At 47.1% G+C, this 23,745-nt stretch overlaps 1 protein-coding gene across 1 annotated transcript in view; it reads left to right on the plus strand.

Moving 5' to 3' along the window:
• Positions 1-23,745, plus strand: part of syne1b (spectrin repeat containing, nuclear envelope 1b) — a 59,217-nt gene that overhangs the window by 15,795 nt on the left and 19,677 nt on the right. The window contains exons 18-86 of the mRNA XM_028395928.1: positions 77-229; positions 318-461; positions 534-701; positions 791-949; positions 1,046-1,210; positions 2,249-2,383; positions 2,465-2,623; positions 2,700-2,908; positions 3,167-3,275; positions 3,442-3,606; positions 3,766-3,933; positions 4,016-4,192; positions 5,146-5,286; positions 5,377-5,537; positions 5,638-5,788; positions 5,880-6,107; positions 6,180-6,278; positions 6,358-6,545; positions 6,638-6,761; positions 6,837-7,003; positions 7,110-7,263; positions 7,344-7,969; positions 8,061-8,240; positions 8,318-8,468; positions 8,560-8,718; positions 8,793-8,975; positions 9,109-9,210; positions 9,300-9,503; positions 9,589-9,796; positions 9,890-10,002; positions 10,088-10,293; positions 10,373-10,522; positions 10,600-10,891; positions 10,977-11,149; positions 11,241-11,550; positions 11,640-11,804; positions 11,879-12,235; positions 12,322-12,458; positions 12,540-12,717; positions 12,803-12,985; positions 13,084-13,227; positions 14,127-14,291; positions 14,385-14,557; positions 14,654-14,807; positions 14,888-15,031; positions 15,127-15,291; positions 15,380-15,697; positions 15,772-15,927; positions 16,027-16,197; positions 16,274-16,600; positions 16,694-16,846; positions 16,925-17,092; positions 17,182-17,358; positions 17,446-17,592; positions 17,672-17,797; positions 17,905-18,081; positions 18,244-18,509; positions 18,595-20,755; positions 20,843-21,180; positions 21,255-21,399; positions 21,480-21,698; positions 21,783-22,051; positions 22,136-22,301; positions 22,387-22,542; positions 22,632-22,784; positions 22,862-23,044; positions 23,130-23,267; positions 23,343-23,528; positions 23,612-23,734. Coding sequence (XP_028251729.1) covers positions 77-229; positions 318-461; positions 534-701; positions 791-949; positions 1,046-1,210; positions 2,249-2,383; positions 2,465-2,623; positions 2,700-2,908; positions 3,167-3,275; positions 3,442-3,606; positions 3,766-3,933; positions 4,016-4,192; positions 5,146-5,286; positions 5,377-5,537; positions 5,638-5,788; positions 5,880-6,107; positions 6,180-6,278; positions 6,358-6,545; positions 6,638-6,761; positions 6,837-7,003; positions 7,110-7,263; positions 7,344-7,969; positions 8,061-8,240; positions 8,318-8,468; positions 8,560-8,718; positions 8,793-8,975; positions 9,109-9,210; positions 9,300-9,503; positions 9,589-9,796; positions 9,890-10,002; positions 10,088-10,293; positions 10,373-10,522; positions 10,600-10,891; positions 10,977-11,149; positions 11,241-11,550; positions 11,640-11,804; positions 11,879-12,235; positions 12,322-12,458; positions 12,540-12,717; positions 12,803-12,985; positions 13,084-13,227; positions 14,127-14,291; positions 14,385-14,557; positions 14,654-14,807; positions 14,888-15,031; positions 15,127-15,291; positions 15,380-15,697; positions 15,772-15,927; positions 16,027-16,197; positions 16,274-16,600; positions 16,694-16,846; positions 16,925-17,092; positions 17,182-17,358; positions 17,446-17,592; positions 17,672-17,797; positions 17,905-18,081; positions 18,244-18,509; positions 18,595-20,755; positions 20,843-21,180; positions 21,255-21,399; positions 21,480-21,698; positions 21,783-22,051; positions 22,136-22,301; positions 22,387-22,542; positions 22,632-22,784; positions 22,862-23,044; positions 23,130-23,267; positions 23,343-23,528; positions 23,612-23,734 — 14,769 coding nt within the window. The remainder of the gene's footprint in view (positions 1-76; positions 230-317; positions 462-533; positions 702-790; positions 950-1,045; positions 1,211-2,248; positions 2,384-2,464; positions 2,624-2,699; positions 2,909-3,166; positions 3,276-3,441; positions 3,607-3,765; positions 3,934-4,015; positions 4,193-5,145; positions 5,287-5,376; positions 5,538-5,637; positions 5,789-5,879; positions 6,108-6,179; positions 6,279-6,357; positions 6,546-6,637; positions 6,762-6,836; positions 7,004-7,109; positions 7,264-7,343; positions 7,970-8,060; positions 8,241-8,317; positions 8,469-8,559; positions 8,719-8,792; positions 8,976-9,108; positions 9,211-9,299; positions 9,504-9,588; positions 9,797-9,889; positions 10,003-10,087; positions 10,294-10,372; positions 10,523-10,599; positions 10,892-10,976; positions 11,150-11,240; positions 11,551-11,639; positions 11,805-11,878; positions 12,236-12,321; positions 12,459-12,539; positions 12,718-12,802; positions 12,986-13,083; positions 13,228-14,126; positions 14,292-14,384; positions 14,558-14,653; positions 14,808-14,887; positions 15,032-15,126; positions 15,292-15,379; positions 15,698-15,771; positions 15,928-16,026; positions 16,198-16,273; positions 16,601-16,693; positions 16,847-16,924; positions 17,093-17,181; positions 17,359-17,445; positions 17,593-17,671; positions 17,798-17,904; positions 18,082-18,243; positions 18,510-18,594; positions 20,756-20,842; positions 21,181-21,254; positions 21,400-21,479; positions 21,699-21,782; positions 22,052-22,135; positions 22,302-22,386; positions 22,543-22,631; positions 22,785-22,861; positions 23,045-23,129; positions 23,268-23,342; positions 23,529-23,611; positions 23,735-23,745) is intronic.

Genomic DNA, 23,745 nt, shown 5'->3' on the forward strand with positions numbered 1-23,745 from the left:
AACCAGCCACGTTTTATCACAGTTACAAAACGAAACACTCATGCATATTCTCTCTCTTGGTTGATTTTATCTGCAGTATGCAAGAGCAGATGAGGTGGATAAATTGAGGCAAGACTACCAGGATGGAATTAATACCTTGAAAAAGTTCATGGATGCAACCAATGAGAAGATGACTGCTCCTGTCCAAGTGTCTTTCCTGAACGTCAGAGCCTTCGTTCAAGATGTGGAGGTATAAAGACTTTTTCTTTCCTTCTTGCTCAGTTCAGATAAACCTTTCATCTTTTTTTAAGATCTCTTTATTTATTATCTTCTTGTAGGAGATCAAGCACAAAGTGCCCGCCATGGAAGCAGCCTGCAAGGCAGCCAGCCGTACAGCCCAGCTGTTGACCAAAGACACACCACAAGAGGAAGTGTCACAAATGATGGATGTGATGGCTTCAATCAAAGAGCAGCTCAGCAAGGTGTGTGTGTGTCAGTAATACATCAGACGTTACTTATAGTTCACTTTCATCAGCCTGCTGTTCTCCTGTCAGGTCAGGGAGAGGTGTTTGCCTCTGCTCAGGGAGTCTCAGTCCCTTCTACCCCCATTGGAAGAAATGGAGAAGAACATTACCGGCTTCTACCAAGCTCTGGAGAAGGCCAGCCATATCACCAGCACCACTGACTCCGAGGGGCCATTGGACTTTAAGCAGAGATGCCAGGTGACTGATGAGAGTTTGAATATATAATGAAATTGGAACCTTTAAATACTTAACACCAAGCGCTCAATGCCTGTTATTTAATTCTGCAGGAGCTGGCAACCTTTACACACAGCTGTAAGAAGTGTCTTACAGTAATAGAGAAAAACCACCAGACCATCCAGAAAGTAATGAACAGCAGTAAAACCCTGCAGCACATGGACATGAGCCTTCTGCAGAAACGAGTAGCAGACCTGCAAACATCCTCACAGGTAATCCTGCAAAAAAATAACTAAACAAAAAAATCCACACATGGACTTTTAGGACTGTTTTAGGGTTTGAAAGAGAAAAATACGATTTGTGTTTAGAACATGATCAAAGATTCTACGGAATGGAGAAAGCATGTGGAGGCAAACAGCAGCCTCATGAAGAGGTTTGATGAGTCACGGCTGGAGCTGGAGAAGGTTCTAAAAATGGCACAGACCTGTCTGACGGAACGAGGCAACCCAGAGGAGCTGCTCAAGAAACACACGGTAAGGATGAGGAAAATGGGGGGATATACACTGGCTGACATAAGTCTTGTCCCAAATGTGCATTCTGTTGTGGTTTGGTGTGTGGAAACCATGATTATCCCTCCACCAAACTTGACTGTCTTCTGTAATATTTGCAGAGATTGGGATGCTGTTCAATTGATGATTCATCAGAAAATTCAATCTTCTGCCACTTTTCCACGGTCCATCCTCTGTGGGCCGTGGCAAATACAACACGCCTGTTTTGTTGTCTCATCTGTCATGCTGGTTTCCCAGCACTAATTCTCCTATGGAGACCACTGTGTGAAAGAATTCGACTAACTGTTCTTGTGTATACGTGATTTTCTTGTGTCCAGGCCTTATTTAGCTTTTCTGCAGTTAAGGAGGATTGGCCTTGGAGAGTCGAACCAACAAGCGGTGATCTCGAGCAGTTGTCTCACAGGGTCTTCCTGACCTGGGCTTGTCATGAACATCACCAGTTTCTTCAAATCTTTTTCGTGTCCTATTCACTTGCTGCTTAGATACATTAAAGATTTCTGCCACCCCATCAGCAGACTTGATCTTCAGGCTCTTGATGATCAGCAGTTTGTTCTGCGGTTGAATCTTTGGCATGTTATCAGAGCTCAGTTTGCTCCTCATATGGAGGTCTAGTGTTCTAGTGGTCCTTTTAAAACACACCTGAGAATGTGTTCATTACACCATTTGTCACAGGTGAAGCTCTAACATGTGATTGGTTGACTTTTGTCCATGTAAAAACAGAGGTCATGGGCTTTACTAAGCTTCTAACATCATGGCACTTTTTGATGGTTTCATTTTGCACCCTGCTATTAATGTGAAGTCTCTTGGAATTAAAATTAATTAATTATAACAAATAAGTGGTTAGAAATACAAATAATTAACAGATGAAGTTACTGTGTGCGTATGGGACAAGACATATGTCAGCCAGTGTATACATAAACCAAAGACACAGTACACTAAATAGACACAGCTTGTTCTGTACAAAGTGTGAAACTGGATTAGCAGTTGATGTTTTTTTTGCAGGAATTCTTTGGACAGCTCGACCAGCGGGTCTTAAACACTTTCCTCAAGGCTTGCGATGAGCTGACAGATATTTTGCCCGAGCAGGAGCAGCAGTCGCTGCAGGAAACAGTCAGAAAGCTGCATAAACACTGGAAGGTCAGTGGCATAAATTCAGTCAGTCATCATCATTAATTTGATGTGGCTTCATACAGTAACTGGTGCCTGTTTGTTTTTTAGGACATACAGACGGATGCCCCCTTCCACCTCCTGCACCTGAAGGTGGAGGTGGAGCGGAGCAAGCTGATGCTGTCGCTGCAGGAGTGCCAGGCGGAGCTGACCAGGGAAAACCGCCACCTGGCCAGCATGGGGAGCGAGAGGCTCATCAAGGAGCACAGGGTCAGCATTCTTGCAGTGTCAACCTGCAGTGGTTTTTTTTTTCTTGTCTTAGACTCACATCCAATTTCCTGTTCAGGCCTTCTTCAGGGAAAAGGGTCCTCAGTCCATATGTGAGAAAAGGCTGCAGCTGATGGAGGAACTGTGTCAAAAACTCCCCGAGGGCGACCCAGCTCATCAGACCTTGGAAACGGCGAGGAAGGACTTCGCCGAGGTCCGGGAGGAAATTGATAACACCCATCAGAAGCTAATGCAACATCAGGATAAATGGAAGGAGTACAACGCAAGGTGCGACTAATCCTTTCCAGTGAAGTCCTGTTTTAGTGTGGTGAGAAAGGCCTTGCGAGTGTTGGTAATTGTGTGCATCAGGCGTCACAGTGTCACACATTCTTTGCATATCCAAAGTAATCATGTTAAAATTCTTGCTTGCTTGAGATGTGGTTAGGAGATGATTTTTTTTCCACTTCAAAAATCACTTCAATGTTTTCATTTCCTTACTCCTGGTATGAGTTTTGAGTCGATGTTCTTCTTTGTGGTGTGTAACAGATACGCTGAACTCTCCTGCTGGCTCATATCAAAAGAAAGCCAACTGAGGCTGCTGAGAAACCGAGCCAGCGACCCCCGAAAGTACAGCCAGGTGAAGGCCACCATCGCGGTGAGTTACACACAAACACTTTTCTCTTTGCATCGCCTGTGCTGCCACAGCGACTTATCGGTGTCACTTCAGAGGAGAGGAGGGTGTAAAAACAAAACTCTTTGCGTCAGATGACTCTGTTGTCCACGTGTGTTGTATCACACTGTGTTGTTGTTGTTCTGTGCAGGAGCTGAGGAACGATGCAGAGCTACAGGAGGGGAATCTCGGCTGGCTGAAAGCCCGTATGGCCGTACTGATCGAAATCTGCGCTGACAGCGATGCCCAGAGGCAAGGCAGTGCACTGAGCAAGCTCTCCATAGATTTTAAGGGTCTTCTCGCTTCTCTGATAGAGGTAGGTGATGTTCTCACATGTTTCATTAAAGTGCCAGACAGGTTGTAGACAGCAGACTCCCTCTGGGAAACTACAGTGTGCTGCTGCTGATATCCTTTGACCACATCCCCCCTGGCTCATGTACATGTGAGTAAAAATATTGTAATGTTTTGTATTTAGGCAGAGAAGATGGTGCTGGCTGTGGGGGATTGTGTCCAGTTCAGGGAGGAGGTCCAGACTACTTTGGATGACCTGGTTCAGGGTCAGAAAGAGGCTCAGGCTGAAGTTACCAAAATCCTGGACTGTTCAACTGCTAGAGAAGCCCAGCAGCTGCTGCTTGTCCACCAGGTGAGACTGCTGGACTTGCTGTTTGTTTTGATACAGCTCATAACTTCATAACTTCATTTCGAATGCGTCCTCCCGCCCACAGCAACTGTTGAAACGCCTGAAGCTCAAGAGAAAGGACGTCCAGCAGCTGATCACCAGAGGACAGCAACTCCAGGCTGAGGAGGGACTGGGAGACACCCTCCAGCAGGACCTGCAGAGTTTAGAGAACACGCTCAGCAAAATGGAACAGAATATGGACTCACAGGAGCAAAGCCTCGAGGTGAGCAATGCCACAGTGATCTGATGTTGCCACACAGAAAGAACGCTGCGTATTTCAATGTACAAGCAAATCAATCCAAACCAGGACTAATTTGGTTCAGACCGAAAGAGCTGAACTAGAAATATAAACCCTAAGACAGTGGATAAAAACAACCTGCTGTAAAAAAGGCAGCTCTGCCTGCTGTGAGAGCGTGTGATGTGAACTCTCGCTGCCATGACTCCGTTTAGATCCTCATGATCAGTTTAGCTTCATTTCTGATTGGCTTCAGCCCCTCTCGGTAAAAGTGTAAGAACTGGTTCCGATGAGCCGAAACAAAACATGGTTTAGTCATACAGTGTGGTGTTCTTTCATGCTGTCAATAGTCTCATTTCACATCATTCTGTCTGCTTTTCGTAAGTTTTGTTTGTATTTTTAACAACCCGTCCGTCAGTCTTTTGGTTCATTTTGACATAAGACCCTCAAAAAAGATTTGTGTTGTTTCTCATAAATAGATGAATAAAGTAACGAAGGACAAAATTTTCTAAAACCACAAATCCGAGATCATCTTTTAAAAGCACACCAGTACCAGTACATTCCATGTTTGTGGAATGTACTCTGGGAGGCGCTACAGGTGCATCAGGACTAAAACAAACAGATTCAAAAACAGCTTCTTTCCAAAAGCTGTAACCACCCTGAACTCCCACATGCACTGACCGTAACGTGCACTATTCCATATCAGATGGACAATATGTGCAATGTATTTATACTTCACAATGTAATGGTGACGGCTTTAATCTCATTGTACTTGTGTATAGTGACAGTAAAAGGTATTCTATTCTATTCTATTCTATTCTATTCTATTCTATTCTATTGTCTGGCAGTATAGTCAAGTCAGTGTGAGGAGTTTGATCTGGGATTACTGCCTGAGATGGTGAAAAACGATAAAGATAAATCAGTAAAAATGTCGTCTCCAGGTCACACTTGCAGCCTGGCAGGAGTTTGACAGCCAACAGGACGCGGTGCGCGAGTTTGTCAACAAAGCACGCTCAACGATGGACAGAGACCTGAACTTCAGCAGTCCGGAGAGCCTGGCGGTGGAACTCGATCAGTCTCGAGTGAGTACATTTTCATATAGTTAACACAAACAGGTGTGTTTGAGATAAAGAACAATTGAATGTAATGCAAAATGTGACCCTTTTGAACAGGTGTTGTTGAAGCAGTGTGAGGCAGAGGCTTCGCATATGAACACGTTGCTGAAGCGAGCGACCGAGATCCAGCTCGGCCCGCACAACAAGACTCTGCTTTCACAACAAGCTCGATCGCTCAGTGAACAGGTGGACAAAGTGGAGGCCGGGCTCAAGAAAGAGTAAGATGATGGATTAGCCTCAGTTACTGCAAATGGGACCAATCTTAGTTATCTTATGTGAGTACCTTGGTTAATCATATTTTTGACTCCTGTGCTGCAGTGTCAAGACTTTAGAAGACATGAAAGATCAGTGGGATCGGTTTGCAGCTGGATTTGAAGCCTTTTCCATGTGGATCTCTGATAAAGAAAAACAGCTGGATGCAATGAAATCTTCTACTTTGCCTCTTGAGGAGCAGATCAGCACAGTCAAGGTAGAGTGTTGTGCATTATGAAGCTACAACCTGCTAACTGTAACAACACTAAGTTTGTTTTTTATTGTTTTGTCCATGTTTGGGTGTCCAGGCCGTTGGGACAGAACTTCAAGATCGAGCCGAGGTTCTCTCTCAGCTGGAGACGGACTCCCAGGCGCTGGCCCAGTTTGTGTCTTCAGGGGAGGGAGCTCGCATCAAGGCCCGTCTGACCCAAATCGGCAGGTACTGGGAGGAGCTGAAGGAGAGTGTGCAGCAGCTTGACGGACAGCTGGAGGAAAGCTCCTCCCACCAGCTGAAGTTTAAAATGAGCATGGAGGAGGTAAAGACAGATGATAATGATATCTCCAAGCATGCAGGAACGATGTGGGTGTGATTTTTAATTGTCTTTCAGGTAAAAGCATCTCTTAGTGAGCTGCATACAAAACTGGAGCAGCCCATCAAATCCTGCACCTCCTCATCAGAGACCTACAAAGCCCTTCAGAGTCACATGGTATTCAGTGCGTTCTAGTGCCCCTGCTAGTGATTCAGTTCACAGGTAATACTGACTGTCATGTCTTATTGTCGCTCAGGATATCTGTCAGTGTCTGGAGCGGCTGAAGGGAACCTTGCTGTCGCTGTCGGCTGGCGCCCGTCGGCTCAGTGACCGGGAACGAGCAGAGAGGACTGTGGCAGAGCTGAACAGCAGCTACGACCACAACATACAGCAGGCAAAGGACAAACAAAGCGCTTTGGAAAACCTGCTTTCTCTGTGGCAAAAGTATGAGTTGTTGTGCAGACTGGACAAATAAATACAATATAATAGTACTTATACATGCAGTTTGACTCACCTTTGTTTCTAACGTGCTTCAGGTATGAGAAGCAGCGTTCCAATGTTGTTTCCTGCCTGGAAAGAAGTGAATCTGCATCCAAACCAGAGAGTCAGTATCTCTTAGCTGATAAAGCCAAGCTGCGCAGTGAGATGGAGGATTTAGAGGTACAGTTTATACACCCAGAAAACAATGTCTTGACCCTGACGAATACCTTTGTAAATACATGGTTTTCCATGCAGGCACTGCACACTGAGGTCCAGTCCTTCGAGAGGACTCATGCTGAACTGGTATCTCTGGGGACGTCATTGTATCCCACTGCTCCTGAGGAGAGAGTTGGACAGCTGAAGGATGAGCTGGAGAGTCTGCAGAAAAGACTACAGATTCAAAATGAAGTCCTGCCTCAAAGGTACTGCAAGAAAATCAAACTGAAATGTCTAGTTTTTACACAGATTCTAATCTAAGAACAATGCTGAATTGTTGGATTACTATGGAACCATTCTCCCCCCCCTCAGAGTCAGAGATCTTCAGGACCACTGTTCACTGGTGGAGCAGTTTGACCAGGCCTTGCTCAAGTTCTCCCAGTGGAGTGAGTCCATAGTGTCAAATCTGCACTCTGCTTCACAAGTCAGCATAAGCAACCTGCAGTCTGCTGCCACACAAGTAAAGGTAAGAACCAGATTTTTTTCCCAACGCCTTAGCTTTGCATCAGAGCCACAGCTGATCCTGCATGTCTCGTCATTTGACAGGAGATACAGGCGGCTCTGCAGAAGCAGTGCCCTGTGCGACAGAGCTTGGAGCAGCAGACCGATAAGCTCTGTCAGTTCTGTGAACCTGGTGATGCACAGCTCCTTCGCAACCGAGCAGACAGCTGTCTGCAGCCCTACCTCGAAGCCCAGCAAATAGCTGAGCTCCAGTTAGAGTGCCTGGAAAGACTCGAGGCTTTTCTGCAGACCCACAATGTAGCTGCAGGAGTGTTACGGGGTCTGAGACAGACAGTGGAGAGCGCGGGGAGCTGGGACCGTGGTCGCGTGGAGGAGCTGCAGCAGGAGCTGGCAACAATTGTTCCAGATATTACCCAGCTCGAGACGCTAGCCATCAATCTGGACAGCAGCCTCTGCAAAAGTCACCTCCACATCGGCTCTGATGAGGGTTCTCGTAAGTCGTGCCGCACGCTGGCCGACTCGCTCAGTGCTGAGCTGGATGCAGTGAGGAACTTACTCGGCACTAAGCAGAGTGAAGCAGAAGCCCTGGGAGCTCTGTGGACGTCATTCAGACAGCGTAAAGAACAGCTGCTCAAAGCAGTGGAGGACATCGAGGAAAAAGCTGACCACCAGAGCTTCAAAGAGCCCAGCCTGCACGCCTTACAGCAGCGGTAAAGCAATGTTTGATTTATGTTAATCGTTATTGATTAGTACTGGGTATGAAATCCTTTGCCACAACATAATATACTGTCTGTTTTTTAGACTTCGATTCTTTAATCAGCTGGAAGATGAGCTCCAGTCGCACCAGCATGAGGAGCAGTGGCTGAGGGACAAGGGCAAGCAGCTGGCCCAGAGGGATGCAGAGCTAGCTGGGGAGGTGCTGAGGGAAATCAGCTTGCTGGAGACCACATGGGAGGACACCAAGAGGCTCATCACAGAGAGGTACGTCTTAATATGCAATGCATTTCTGTCATGCAGTTTGACATGAAAGTAATTCTTTCTCTGGCTTCTTGTGGCAGACAGGACCAGTGTAATGTACTTGTTGAGCTTATGAGAGAATACCACATCCTGAAAACCTCCATCAGCAGCATTATTGAGAGTGCTGAGCCTCTGGTGGATATCAGCTCTGTTCTAAAGGACCACGAGGAAACCAAGAGGTCGCTGACCAAGGTCAGAGCAAGTTTTATCCTCAGATAAGTTGGTGGTTTTTCTCTCAGGGTTTTTCCTTCGTGGTTGGTGATCACATTTCTTTACTTTGCAGCATGAGGTGGTGAAGGTGGACATGGCTAGCAAGCAGCATGAACTAGATCAGTTTTCCAGCAAAGGTAAACAGCTGGTGCTTGAACTGAAGAAGATCCCCGAGTGTGACTCTCAAATGATGAAAAAGGACATGGAGATGCTTGTCGATCAGTGGCTGGATGTAAGTCTGACCGGTGTTTGCAAAGCTCTGTGCAGCAATGTGTCGACAGTAAACTAATCAAATCCTCTCCCCAGGTGTCTGAGAAGATAGATGACAACATCGATCTCCTGAATCAGAGTATGGTACTGTGGGAGGATGTGCGTAAAATCAGCGAGGACATCGAGAGCTGGACGAATGGCTGCATGATTGAGATACATGAAAGCCTGAATAACCTCACCAACAGTCAGAAAGTGTCGGAGAGGCTCTCTGTGTTACAGGTACAGTAAGACCTTTGTTACATGCAGGGACTGTGAAGCCACAGCAACAGTTTACAGTCTCACACATTACCAAACGGAGAGAGCAAGCCACAGAGCGTGTCATACATGATTTTCTCATTTGATATGTCTGCAGGCGGAAATGGGTGAGAAGGAGCAGAAACTTGAAACCCTGCAGAGCAAAGTGTCAGAGCTGAAGAAGTGCAGTCAAAGCCAAGAGACTCCAGCTAAATTACAGGTTCTAAATGGGACTTTCATTTCATTTCTCCATTTGTCTAAGTGATTATACATGATATTTTACATCAACAAATGCTTTAACTGTCCCAGGTGCTGGAAAATGACCTGCGAAAGAAGATCAGCACCGTCCAGAAGCTGCACGAGCAGGCCAGAGGAAACCTCATGGACTTCAGCTCGCAAAGGACACAGCTGGAGGACTACATCTCACAGATGTCTGCATGGCTGAAAAGTATGGAAGATTCTCTAGTTTCCTCTCCCACTGGATCGGATCCTGAAGACATCTGCAGAGTGAAGGTGCAGCCTAAAAAACACGTAAATCCAAAGGAATGAAAATACAAGCTAAAAAAGAATAAGCCTCATTTTTAAACCTGTTTTACAGGACATGCAGAAAGAGCTGCAGAACCAGCAGGGGAGCATCGACTCCACCAGGGAGAGCCTCAACACCCTGTGTAGAAAATACCCCTCTGAGGAGCTGGCTGGTTTGGGTTCAGCTCTCACTGACCTGATCAAGACTTATGAGTCTGTGAACCAGCTTTCTGCCCGGACGCTGGCCTCGCTGCAGAACTGTCTCCAGCAGCAGTTCAATGGTGAGTCTGATTGAATAAAAACATATTTGAATCAATTCTCCATGCCAGGAATCCCTGCCCTTTTATAGACAATAATTCTGTTTATCCCCTCAGATCTAGTTCAGGAGTTCCATCGCTGGTTGTCAGAGCAGAGAGAAATAGTGAAAGAATGCTCGGACCGATCCGGAGACACACAAATTGTGGACCGCAAACTACAGAAACTGAAGGTTAGGCGAGCAGCACAAATGCTCAGCTATAAAAGAGTTCAATAAATCATCGATGAAACTAAAAGGGATGTGGATGTTCTCTCAGGGTGCTATGGATCGCATGGAGGAGGGTGAGGTACGTCTTACTCAGGTCTGCGAGGAAGGAGAGAAGCTGCTGCTTCACCTCCCCAAAGCCAGCGCTGGGCAGGTCCAGCAGCACCTTTCGTCCATCCAGCAGGACTGGGACAGCTTTGTGGAGCAGTGCAGACAGAACCAACAGATCCTGGAGGACAGCGCGTCCCTCATGAAGGGGTAAGAGACTCAATTAGACCAGTTCTGTGAGGTGCTTTGTATGTCCACCTTTTATAAGCAAGACATGAATTCTTTGCAGGTTTGAGGGTCGGCTGAAGAAGCTGAGGTGGTGGTTGGAACACATGGAAAAGAAAATGACCACAGATCTGCTAGAAGCCAAGCAGCGTGGTCCCGAAAAGGCAGTACTCGAGCAGGTGGAGGAATACCAGCAAGAAGTGCTCAAAGAAAGGTGCTTAATCTGTCTTAAAATTATCTGCGTTTACTAAAAAGAAAAGAGACTTAACACTCGTACTTCTTCTCACGCAGGGATTCATTTGAGCGTCTCTGTCAGGAGGGCCAGGCGCTAAACGAGGGCGGACGAGGTGATGGAAGTGAAACCAGAGTGTCTGCTCAGCTGCAGTCGCAGCACCAGGCCCTGCTAAGGCGTGTGAGGGAGAGGCTGCGCAGCTGCCAGCTCACTTTACAGGAGCAGCAGGCCTTTGAAGAGACGCTGCAGACTACCTGGACCTGGCTCAACGGTGTGCAGGAGCGCCTGGCTTCACTCAACAGCACAGTAGGCAATAAGGAAACTCTGGAGAAGAGGCTAGGTCTCGTACAGGTCAGTGAATGCCTCCCCTGAGAATAAAGTCATAAATGATTTGATAGTTGGCTCATAGGTTTTGTTACTGTTTTGCAATGTGTAGGATATCCTGCTAATGAAGGGGGAGGGGGAGGTGAAGCTCAACATGACAGTGGGAAAAGGAGAACAGGTCCTGAAGCACAACAGGATGGAAAGACAGGAGGCGATTTGTTCACAGCTGCAGAGCCTGAAGGATGCCTGGGCCAATATGCTGATGACCTCCATGAGCTGTCACAGGTAGGATGGAGCTGTCAGGCAGGCAGCAGATAACAGTGACAGTGTCCATTTTTTTTTTTAGATTAAAATGAATAAAACTGTGTCCCCGTAGCCGCCTGGAGTGGACAGTGACACAGTGGACCAGCTTTCAGGAAAACAAGAGCCAGCTGCAGCAGTGGATGGAGTCTGTGGAGCAGGAGGTGGGGATGACTCTGCCTCAGCAGCCGGGCCTCAAAGAGAAGTCGGCTTTACTTGAGCGTTTACGGGCCATCCAGGCTGATGTGGATGCTCATGCTGCAGTGATGTCACGCCTGATGGACAAAGCAGTGGAGATGCATGAAAAAACTGGCGACCAGACCTTTGGGCCTGAGTCAAGGGCAGAGCTCAATGCGCACTTTGCAGATATCTCAGCTGTTGTCAAGGTGATATAGATTTCGGGATACACTTTCAACTGCAATTTGAGAGATTTTTCATTCATATTTGCACACATTGTGTCTTTGTTTCTGCACAGGGTAAAGTGCAGTCCATGCAAAACATTGTGTCTGAGCATGAGCAGTATCTGGATGCTGTTAGAGACTTCAACGACTGGCTGATTTCAGCAAAAGAGGAGCTTCAGCGCTGGTCTGACCTGTCAGGAGACTCGGTCTCCATCAAGAGAAAGCTCTCTAAAGTGCAGGTGAAGAAATCAGTTAGAGATAAAAACATGCTTTGCAAGACCAGATCGATAACATGATTTGTTTTCCTTTCAAGGAGTTGCTTGACTCTAAGCAGCGAGGCAGAGAGCGGCTGAGCCGGGTTCAGAGATGTGGGGCAGTGGCCAGAGATTACACAGGATCAGGGGGCTATGAGGCTATCGAGAGAGAGGAAGCAGCTCTCTTGTCATCGTGGGAACAGTGGGAACGCTCGGCACTTCAGACACGAGCTAGTCTGGAGACGACGCTCTCTCAGATTGCCAGCTCTGAGCAGGAGTTCAGCAGCCTGTCAGCACAGCTGGAGCAGGACCTGCAGGACCTCGGCCGACAGCTGAAGGACTGGAGACTACGTCTGGCTCAAGCGGAGGGAAAAAATGAAGGAGAGGAAGCAGTTAAAGGCTGGCAGATTGCAAAGGTATGTTCTAATAATAAGCCACACTTATTCAGAAACTACTAATTATTATATAGCTCATGCTTTTATTGTTTGCATTATTTGCACAGGAGACTTTGGAGGAACTTGTCAAAGCTGAACCCATGTCTGATAGTCTGAAGACTCAGCTCAATGACCTGTGCCGGTTCTCCAGAGAAATGGGCACACAGTCTGACAGAGTGTCTGCTCTCATCAAGGAATACAACAGGTTAAGACACAGCAAATATGATACAGGAACTCTGTTTACAGGTTGTAACATTGATAAAAACACGTTTTTAATCTTCTCCAGCCTGAGTCTGCAAGCTGCCAGAGAGTGCCAGAGCAAAGGGAAGCTGCTGGATCAAGGGTTCCGCTCATCCTTCAGAGAGTTCCAACAATGGCTGGTCAACACCAAGATCAACACAGCCAAGTGCTTTGACGTGCCTCAAAACATCAACGAAGCGTCATCTAGTTTGCAGAAGATTCAGGTAAAGCCTATCGTGTGACATTCAGACACTGATTATCCATGGAACACTGGCACTAGACAGTTTTGCTGTTTGTTTATTTTCTCAGGAGTTTCTAAGCGGCAGAGAACAAGGTCAGTCAAAGCTGAACGCTGTGGTCGTGAACGGCGAGTTCGTCTCTAGCATCGCGGCTAAAGACAAAGCTGACGCTGTCCGAGCTAAAATGAACACTGCCAGAGAGGACTGGAAAAACATGATGTCCAATCTGCACAACAGAGAGACGAGTCTGCAAGTAAGCACTTCAATTCAAGTCTGCCACCTCACTCTAAAAAAAAAGACTTTAATGTCAAAGAAACAGGAGCAATCAACAAGATTCTTCTGTGTTTCCAGAATCTTCTGTCTCAGATGAAGGATTTTGAAGCCAGTGCGGAGCCTCTTCAGGAGTACCTCAATGCCACAGAGCTGGCTGTGCGGGAGAGCAGTACCAGACTGCATGATCTCACAGCCAAGAAGCTGGAGCTTCACAAGCTACAGGTACTTCAAAATGTGCCAAATCCACCGAGCCTGGAACAGACCAGTCATGATCAAGTGCTCCAGTCTGACCACCATTTGCAGAAGCTCACCATTCCAGCAAAGTTAGCAGATTGTAGTGTTGTTAGTCGTCACTTAGGAAGCGCCGCCAAGAGCTTATGCTAACTTCCAGTACTTTCTGCTCATCTTTGCTACTCACATGTCTTTTAACAGTGTCTATTATCAGTCTTATGTATGTACACAGAGCTTTTTTTAGAATATATTCGTTGTTTTAAACTGCTGCTTCCTGAGGGCTTGACTGCATGTCATGACCATGAGCTTCACAGCGAGTAACACTGCCAGATATTCTCATTCTTTCTTTTTAATGTCATATTTCCATCTCTAACTGCCTGCCCTTTGTCTGGATTTAACTTGTCTTGTATACCTGTGTGTCAGCTTGCATGCCTCTTTGATAACCTGCTTGTGCTCTTCCAGTCTGTGCTTGAGGAGTTAGCCTCTCACGAGATTCAGCTGAACAGGCTGAAAGAGAAGGCCCAGCTGCTGTGGGATGAACACGCGGCCGGCAAGGGTTTTGTGCACCGCGTCTCGCAGCTCTCTGCTCAGTACCTAGCTTTAACCAACCTGACCAAGGTAAAGTAATACCTTCCAAAACTGCCTGTGCACTGGGGGCTTTTCTCGGGGTAGAGCTGGAGAGGAGACAGAGGCACTAGACTGGACAGAGCTCTGACATAATTTTATTTTACAGGTGATAAACAGTGGAGGTACTAACTCACAGAATTAAACACTAATTTCTTTGTATTGTTGTAACCCATTTTAAAGATATTTTTAGTAATATGTCATCATTAGACATCAGATTATGTGCACTTCTGTTCTGTTGACCTGTAATCTTCGTGGACCTGCAGGAGAAGACGTCCCGGATCGATCGCATCGTCACTGAGCACCAGCTTTTCTCTCAAGGCTTAAAAGAGCTGCAGAATTGGGTGGCTGACACCAGCCACATGCTGCAGACTTACTGCGTCCCCACGGCTGACAAAAACGTTCTCGATAGTAGGATGATCAAGCTGGAGGTACACAGAGTTACTGTTACATTCAAAAGCAGTGTTAACTCAGCACTTAACATAGGTAGGATTGTAATAAATGCACGCTGTGTGTCGCACCAGGCATTGCTGACTGCTCGTCAGGAGAAGGAGATCCAGCTGAAGATGCTTATCACAAGAGGAGAGTCCGTGCAGAGAAACACATCAGCTGAAGGAGTGCCTGCAGTCCAGAAACAAATACAGGACCTGAAGGATTCTTGGGATGCCCTGCTCTCTGCCTCTATTCAGTGCAAAAGGTTGGTTCTGTGCGAAGTTTTCTATAAAGAGGCAAAAAGTGTGAGAGGTGCTGCTTCTGTTTTTGTGACTGTTTTGTCTTCCTTACATTACCACAGTCAGTTAGAGGGCTCCCTGTCTCAGTGGACCAGTTACCAGGAGGATGTGCGCCAGTTTGTGACCTGGGTTGAGCATGTGGAGGAGAGTCTGGATCCCACCGATAAACAGTGTCCAGAGATGAGAGATAAAACAGCAAACTTGAGCAAAGCAAAGGTAAATGCAGTCTCTATTAAACATGTGTAAATAATTATATATAAATGATCATGTAACTTCACCTTCTGCTACTGTTTCAGTTGCTCTATGAGGAAGTACTCAGCCACAGCAGCTTACTGGAGACCATAACTGCAAAGAGCACCAGCATCACTGAGAACTACGTCACTCAACTGGAGCTCCAAGATCTGCAGGAGCGCTACAACACCATTAAAGACAACGCAATGGTAATAAACACCTGCACAGCACTAGGATAATAAGATATCAACACAGATATCCAAAAGTACAAGCTAATCATTATCCTCACTGTGCCTTTCCTCAGAGGGCTGTAGGAAAAGCCGAGGAGCTGGTGAAAGCCCACCAAGAGTATCAGCGGGGCCTTCGTGCATTCGAAGAGTGGCTGGAACTGGAACAAGAGAAGCTCGGCTGCTACACACAGCTAGAGGGTGACGTTGATATGTTGGAGGAAACCCTCCAGAAGCTGCAGGTCTGAACATGATCAGTGTGGTAATGTTTAGAATGATAATGTGAGAACATGAAGGTTCGAGGGTTCCACCGAATCTGTGTAATTACAGGAGCTGCAGCTGCACTGCACAGAGGGCCAGGCTTTACTGAACACTCTGCTGGTCAGCAGAGAGCTGGTCATTCCCTGGGGTCTTCCTCAGATTGAAGACAGAGCACTGGAAACACTTCAGCAGGAGTGGAGGCTCTACCAGGCTCGGCTGGCCGAAACCCGGGCTCAGCTCAACAGCGCTTTAGCCAAACTCCGGCAGATGGAGCAGAAGTTCCAGCGCCTGGACAGCTGGCTGAAGGGCATGGAGACCAAAGCACAACTGCGCAGTCATCGGCGGTCGGACCGCGCGACTAAAGATGCTCAACTTCAGCTGATTAAGGTCAGTGTGTTGTAGTATAATGAATAACAAGCAATGAAATCTACTTATGGTAATGTGGACCCTTCTTTTATTAGAGCTGGCAGGAGGAGGTGCTGGTTTATCAGGAAGAGATGGAGGGCCTCAGCCTTTTGGCTCAGCAGGTTTTGGACGAGACACATATCAGCAGCCGGATCAGCACCAGGGCGACGCAGATCACAGCCCGCTACCATGCCCTGCTGCTGCATTTACTGGTAACATCCTCTTCAATACAACACATGCTTGATAATTTTGATACAACCAGTACAAAGGCTATATAAAAAACGATTGTGGACGCTTGCCTCATCTTGTAGGAGACCATCAAACAGCTGCAGGAGGAGGTGTCTTGTATTGAAGAGGCGCAGTGTGTCTTCACCACCTTCTCAGACTGGCTCACCTCAGCTCAGAATAACTTCAGCACTGTGGCAATAAGTGTTGACATAGTGGACCGCTTTGCCATGGAGAGAAAGATGAAGAAGCTGGAGGTACAGTGTGCATTTCTTCTTTATTTAGTAATTTATATGATTAAACTCGTATTAATGCAGCCCATGTCATGTCCAGGCTCTTCAGGCTGACATGGAGCAGGGTCACGCTTACCTGAAGACAATGAGGGAGAAAACCGAGCGGTCCATGGTGTTTTTGGAAGAGCCTGAAGCAGAGCAACTGAAGGAGGAGGTGGACACTCAGCTCTTCCAGTTGGAGGAGTTGATGACAGCTTTGCGCACAGAGCATAGCTCCCTGGAGAAATGCATCTCACTCTCCAAAGACTTTATGGATAAATACAAGGCCCAGGCACAGTGGGTGGCAGAGACCAAGAACCTTTTGGCAGCAAGTGTCGAGCCTAAAGCAGAACTCTACCAGAAGAAGGCTCAGCTAGCAAAGTACAAGGTAACCTAATGATACTAATACATAGTTCCTGTTGTGGAAACTGATAAACGGAGAGATGATGATGGTGATTTTTTTTCTTTATCACTCATGCAGACTATCCAGCAGACAGTGCAGTCCCATGAGTCAGCTGTGAAATCTGTCATTGAGAAAGGAGAGGCGCTGCTGGACACAGTGAACGACCCTACCATCAGTGAAAACATGAAAAGGTTACAGACCGACTACCAAGACCTCTGTTTGGCAGCTAAGGTATGGAGACTGTAGGAGTGGTTGTTAGATGGCAGACTGAGGGTCATTCAGTTACACAATGTGCTGTGTGTGTTTCAGACACAAGTCCAGAACCTAATGGAGTGGGTGAAAGAACACGAGGATTACAACAGTGAACTGCAGGAAGTAGAGAAATGGCTTTTACAGATGTCCAGTAGGCTGGTGACCTCAGACTCCATGCAGACCAGCAGCATGGAGATGGCCACGCAGCAACTCGCCCGACACAAGGTGCGCAAGTGTCGTATGAAAATTCAGTTTTAACCATAACAAAAATACAATACTTCAGTTCAGCAACTCTGTGTTGTCTCTATTATCAGGCAATAATGGAGGAAATCTCCAGTTTCGAGGAGCGTCTCACCAGCCTGAAGCAGAAAGCAGAAGGCCTTGTTGCCAGCTGTACAGACCAAGTTCAAGCTAAGATCAGCCAACAAGTCCAGGCTCACCAACAGGGAACCAGAGACAGCTACTCTGCCATTTGCAGCACTGCCCAGCGTGTGAGTGATAAAAGCAAGCAGCCGTAGATCTTTCTGTAACATTAGAGAAGATAATTCAGATTAATAAATTCCCCCCTTTTTCAACAGGTGTACCAGAGTCTGGACAGAGAGCTGCAGAAGCATGTCAATCATCAGGACACTCTTCAGCAGTGCCAAGCGTGGCTCTCTACAGTACAGGAAGAGCTTCAGCTCAATGAACAAGGGCCATCTGGTCTGCAGGAAGCACTGAAGCAGGTATATGTGTGGGGCTTGGAATGCAGTGATGTGATTAATGCAGTTATTTTTCTTAGATAAATGACGTTTGCACCCACAGGTGAAGCACTACAGAGCCCTTCAGGAGCAGGCCAGCACCTACCTTGATCTGGTGTGTTCTGTGTGTGACCTGTCTGATGATGCTGTGAGAGTGACAGCTGCTGAGGTCCAGCGGGTCAAACTCACGGTTAGTATCATTTCACCTCAGCCCAGTTTTCATGCTTTCGTAGTGTTTCATTATGAAGAAGAACATTTCATCATTTTTTGATCCTGTGAATAATGATGAATGTGCAGATAGAGGAGAGGATGTCCAGTGCACAGGAGCTCTCAGAGGGCTGGAGAGAGATCAAAGAACAAAAACAAGATCTCTCCAGCCTGTTCCAGGACATGGAGCAGCAGCTTCTCAGCTTGTCCAGGAGACCAGCTGAGCTGGAGACCAAGATCGCACAAAACATGCTGTCACAAGCCAAGGTGGGCAACACAGTCCTTTTATACTCTACCTCAGCTGCACAGTGTGTTATTTTTGTCTTTATTATCTAACATTTTGGCCTGAATTTTAAGGGATTAAAGTGAGATCTGCTTAGTGTTGGCAAGTATTTAGTTTTACCATCCATTATATTGCTTGTCATTCAGGAATGTTGCCAGCAGCTACAGTCTAAACAGACAATCCTGACCAAGATGACTGAGACTGTGAGCAGATTGACGGGTGGCCAGGACTCTCCAGAGCATGCAGAGCTTGATCGTTTGAGCCACTCCTGGCTCGAGCTCTGTCACCAGGCCAACAAGCTGCAGAGCCAGAGAGAGGAGGACCTGCAGAGGGCTAAGGAGTACCATGACTGCATCGCTGCAGTGGAGCTGCTGTTTGAACAGGTGTCCAAAGAGTGGGACAATCTGGCAAGGTGTGTATGATATATATCTCCACATTCAGTCATCACATACAGCAACAGTTCAGGTTATATATATATATATTGTTTATTTCTTCAGGACGGATGCTGAAAGTTCATCTCAACATTTGGAGGCTTTGCGGAAACTTGCTGTGACTTTAGAAGAACAAAAAGGTGCTCTTGAGGACCTGAAGGAGCAGAAACAGAAAGTCATACATCATTTGAACCTGGATGACAAGGAGCTGGTAAAAGAGCAGATCAGCCACTTTGAGCAGCGATGGTCTCAGATGCAAAACCTAATTAAAAGAAAGATCCAGGACTCAGTGATGACCCTTGAAGATATGGGTCAAGTGGAGGCCCGTCTAAGAGAGGCCCGGGACTGGGCAGAGGAGCAGCAGCCTGCCCTGTCTGAGGCCATGAAAATGAGCCCTCCTCCTGAGCTGGCTCAGAGCTTCCTGTTTGACCACCTGAGCATCTGCAGCGAGTTGGAAGCCAAGCAGCTCCTCCTGGCTCAGGCCATGGCTGACGCCGACCGGGTGCTAGCGCGGCTGGGCCTCAGCGAACGGCAGCATCTGCAGCAGCTGATTTCCAACACACAATCTGAGGTTGAAACTCTGAGCGTGAAAGTGGTTCAGCGCAGGAAACACCTCAGCAAAGCTTTTACAGAGAGGACGCAGTTCCTGATGGCCGTGAGTCAGTCCATATCCTGGGTGCAGCAGAATGAGAAGAAAGCACAGGCAGAGGAGTACATCGCTTTATTACCCGATGACCTTGCCAAGCAGGTCAGAACATGCCGGAACATCCAAAGCAGTCTGAAAGCCTATCAGAGCGAGCTGACCTCCTTGTGGTCTCAGGGCAGAGACCTGATGAGGGATGCCAGTGAGGAAGAAAGGAATGAGATTCTCACGAAGCTGCAGGAGCTGCAGAATATCTTTGACAAAACGTTGCATAGATGTGGCCAGAAACTCCAGGAGCTTGAAAAAGTCCTCGTTTCTAGAAAGTACTTCAAGTCTGATTTAGAGAAAATATGCCAGTGGTTAAAACAAGCTGATATAGTCACTTTTCCTGAAATAAATCTGATGGTAGGAGATGCTGAATTAGAAGCACAGCTGCTGAAATATCAGCAGATAGTTGAGCAGGCTATTGAATATGAGAACCTCTTGCTAATTGTACAAAGAGCTGGGCAGGAAATATTGCCCACTCTGAATGAAGTTGACCACTGCTATTTGGATGAAAAACTCAACACCCTCCCTCAGCAGTATAACAGCATATTAGCACTAGCCAAAGAGAAGCAGGAGAAAATCCAGCAGGCCATTCTTACAAGGAACGAGTACACATCCTTCATAGACGTCACTCACAAAGCGCTGAAAGAACTGGAGGAACAGTTCAATAATCTAGGCACGCAGCCTGTGGGCTTGCAAACAGAAGAGGTGGTCAGTTTGCAGTGTGATTACAAAGCAATCCTGGCAGATCTCAGCAACCTGGGGCTCGCTGTGAGTGAACTAAACCAAAAGAAAGAAGGATTTCGTAGCACCGGGCAACCCTGGCGCCCAGAAGAAATGACCCAGCTTGTTAGCCTGTACAACGGACTGAAGAGGCTGGTGGAACAGAAAGTAGAGCACCTGGATGAAACCTTGGAGTCATTTGAGGACCACAAGGCGATGGCTATGCAAGTCGACTCTGAGTTAAAGGCAACAAAAGAGCAGCTGGTTAAAGTGAATGCAGAGACGCAGTCAGCCGAGGAGAGACTAAAGAACTACCACGCTCTGGCAGGGAGTCTTCAGAGTGCCGACTCCCACCTCTCACGACTCATGGAGCAGATGGACACTCTTGCCCCTCGTGTGGACCAAGCAGCCCACGATGCCTCGAAAGAGCAGGTGGTTCTGTGGCAAGACGAGCTGCGATCCTTACAGGCTGCTGTAGGGGAGCTGATAGAAGAATGCGAGAACAGGTTCGTCCAAAGTAAAGACTTTGAGACAGAGATGAAACGGACTCTGGACTGGCTGCAGCAGGTCAGGGATGAGCTGGACTGTGCTGTGATTGTGGATGTCAGAGTGGAGAAGGTACAGGAGGAGATCAGAAAGCAGCAAATTATGCAGGAGGAAGTGCAGTCCAGACTGAGAATTGTTGCTGCTCTCAGTAGCCGGGAAAAACAAGAGTATGTCAGTGCCAACGAGCTTGTTCCAGCCCACGTCGATACGAATCTGGAAGAAATGGCAAAGCTGCAGGCAGACGTCCAGAAAGCACTGAGCTCCAAACAGGTAGGACTCTCTTATCAAAAATGTCAGTACAGTTTTATATAGTGTGATAAATAGATTAATAACATTGTGTGTATTTTATTCTCGCAGATTACTCTGGAGGAAGCCTTGGTGTTGTGTCAGAAATACCACTTTAGGATGCAGTCTGCCTGTGAATGGCTGGAGGACGCCGTTTCTTTCTTGCAACAAGCCAGCCTGGGCGTGGATGTGGAGAACTACGAGGAGTGTCTCCGGCAGCAGGGGGACATTATGGCCACAGAGCAGGAGTTTCTCATCCACCTGGAAGAACTGCAGACGCTGATGCCTCAGCTGGAGCGCCTGGTCAACCCGACGGCCAGGGAGCAGCTACGGGTCAGTGTGGAGTCAGCGAAGCAGAGAGGCGTAGAGGTCCGAGACCAGCTCCAATGTCACCAAGATGTCCTTCACAGGTAAAAGGAGTGACAATGCACATTTTGTGCATTAAACTGTGGCATTTTAATAACTTAAAATGTGTTTTTCTCAGCTGTGTGGCTCAGTGGAAGTCATACCAAGAAGCACGGCAGACTGTCATTGAGCTCATGAATGAGGCTGAAAAGAAGCTGACACAATTTTCTACTGCAAAGGCAGCCACAGGCCAAGAGGCTGAAGACAAGCTATGCAGCCACCGGGTATGAGAGGCCAAAGTAAAAAAAACAAAATATATGGTGCTTTCAATGAATCCTTATTAAATTACCTTTATATGTTTTAGTCCCTTGTATCACTGGTGAGTGGCTTCCAAGAGAAGCTGAGTGGCTTAGAGGAACAAGCTGCTCAGCTGGAGCTGGTGGGAAGCGACGCCAGCAAGGCCACCATCAGTCGCTCCATGACCACCGTGTGGCAGCGCTGGACACGACTACGCAGTGTGGCACGAGGACAGGAGAGAGTGCTGGAGGACACCGCGCAGGAATGGAGGACCTTCAGAGAGAAGGTACACATTCAGTCAGCGGATGGAGGAAGTATGTTGGCTGAAATTATTAATTTAATCTGTGTTATCTGTGGTATGTCTTTGCAGATGGTGAAGGTTAAAACAGTCTCTGAAGAACTCCAAAGTCGCTTCCCTGACAGTGCTGTGGAGAAGGCTTCCAAAGCCACTCTGCAGTCTCTGTTAGACCAGCATGACTTGCTGAGCCAAGACTTGGAACGGGAACTTTCCTCCCTCACGCTGCTGCGCCAGTACGCCCTCAGCCTGCTGCACGATGTGGAAGTGCCTTCACCAACCAATGAACAAGATGAGCTCCCCAGCCTGAAGGAGATCAGAGCTGTACAGGAGCAAATGGAGAGGTACTTGAAAAATGAAGTTTAACTAATGCTTAACAAAGGGCCATTAAGAGCTTGAGTAAAAATCTGTGTTTTGTTTGCCTCCAGCCTCTTGACGCAGTCTAGAACCAAGCGTGCTCAGGCTGCCCAGGAACTCAGGGACAGAGAGGAAGTGGAGAAGGAGCTTAGTGTTGTAAAAGCTTGGATCCAGGAAACCAGGGAGCTTCTTCTCAATCCCACACCAGATATTGATTCTCTGTTGCAGGAGCTGGAGGTGAGTCTGCCTTCTGAAAGTAGAAACACGTCTGTGAATGTGTTACAGCCTGGAAGAGTTAAATGGGTCTCTTTGTTGTGCACAGGTTGTGCATGGAGATGTGATCACGTACCGTCAGAATGTGGATAAATTAGCAGAGCAACAACAAAGCAAGTACCTGGACCTCTACACGATACTCCCCTCTGAAATCTCCATGCAACTAGCCGAGGTCTCACTAGCATTGGGTGCTATTGAGGATCAGGTAGTGTGTCATATGTTGAATCTATATGAGGCATTGATCGTTGTATTTTTAGTTTTTGCGTTTGTTTACGTTCCTGCTGTATGTTCCAGGTCTTATACAAAGAGAGAGAAAATCAGAGAACCAGAGAAATAAAGGAAGACTTCAGCTCCAGGATCCATGACATCTCTGAGAAGCTCAAAAGCATTTCTAATAAATTTAAAGAAAAATCTCCTGACGTTGACCACGCCAAAGAAGAAGTCAAGGTAGGTTTCACTTACTGATGTGGACAGAAGGGTGTTTTCTGTACGTCAGAACATGAGGTAACGTTTTCTTTTCTCAGAGCCTTTTTGAGGACTTGGACTCCTGCGGTCGCACTCTCTCTGAGCTGGATGCTGCCATACAGGAGTTTGGCCGCAGAAACCCCCTGCTGGCCAAACAGCTAAGTGATGCCATCAGCAAGCTTTCAGAGATGCATCACCACACAACACGACTAGCAGACTGCAGAAACAACTGGCTAAAAAAGGTCTTCTGCATATAACTCAGGTGTTTCATTGATGCCTCAACATGTATACAAGGATGCTTAAATCTTTCTTATCTTCATTCTTCAGGCTGTGTGCTATTTAGATGAGTATAACGAGATGCTGGACTTCATTGTGAGGTGGTCGGAGAAAGCCAAAAGTCTGGTGAGGGCAAACATCATCTGGAACTCATCTGTCCATCTGCAGGAGCAGATCAGGATGTACCAGGTCAGTTGGGAGGTTTTGGCATTTTATACTGTTTAAGATTCCGCTCATTCACCTTCCCTGTTCCCCCGTGTTTAGGCTGTCCTGCGTGAATCCCGAGAACTCCATGGAGACCTGGAGTCCATGGCAGAGAAGGTAGAACTCCTGTCTGAAGTGCTGCAGGTCGAGTCTATGACGCAGCAGGTTTGTGAGCTCAGTCGACACACAGAGGAGCTTCAGCAAAGCATCAAGACACGGCTGCAGAGCCTACAGGATGCAGACAAGGTATGGAGAAACCAAAGTACTCTGTAAAAGTAAAACTTCCTGGAGAAGTAACTGATAAAAATATAATTGATTTGTGTCTTCAGAGTATGGAAGCCTTGGAGTATGAAGTTAAAGCCCTACATGTGGCCCTGGAGCAGGTCCAAGCAACGTTGACCTCTCCAGAGTTAGCACGTCAGAGCCTTAAAGAACAGCTGGCTCAAAGACAGGTGATAATACA

The sequence above is a fragment of the Parambassis ranga genome, chromosome 22, assembly GCF_900634625.1.
Source record: "Parambassis ranga chromosome 22, fParRan2.1, whole genome shotgun sequence".
Lineage (NCBI taxonomy): Eukaryota > Metazoa > Chordata > Actinopteri > Ambassidae > Parambassis > Parambassis ranga.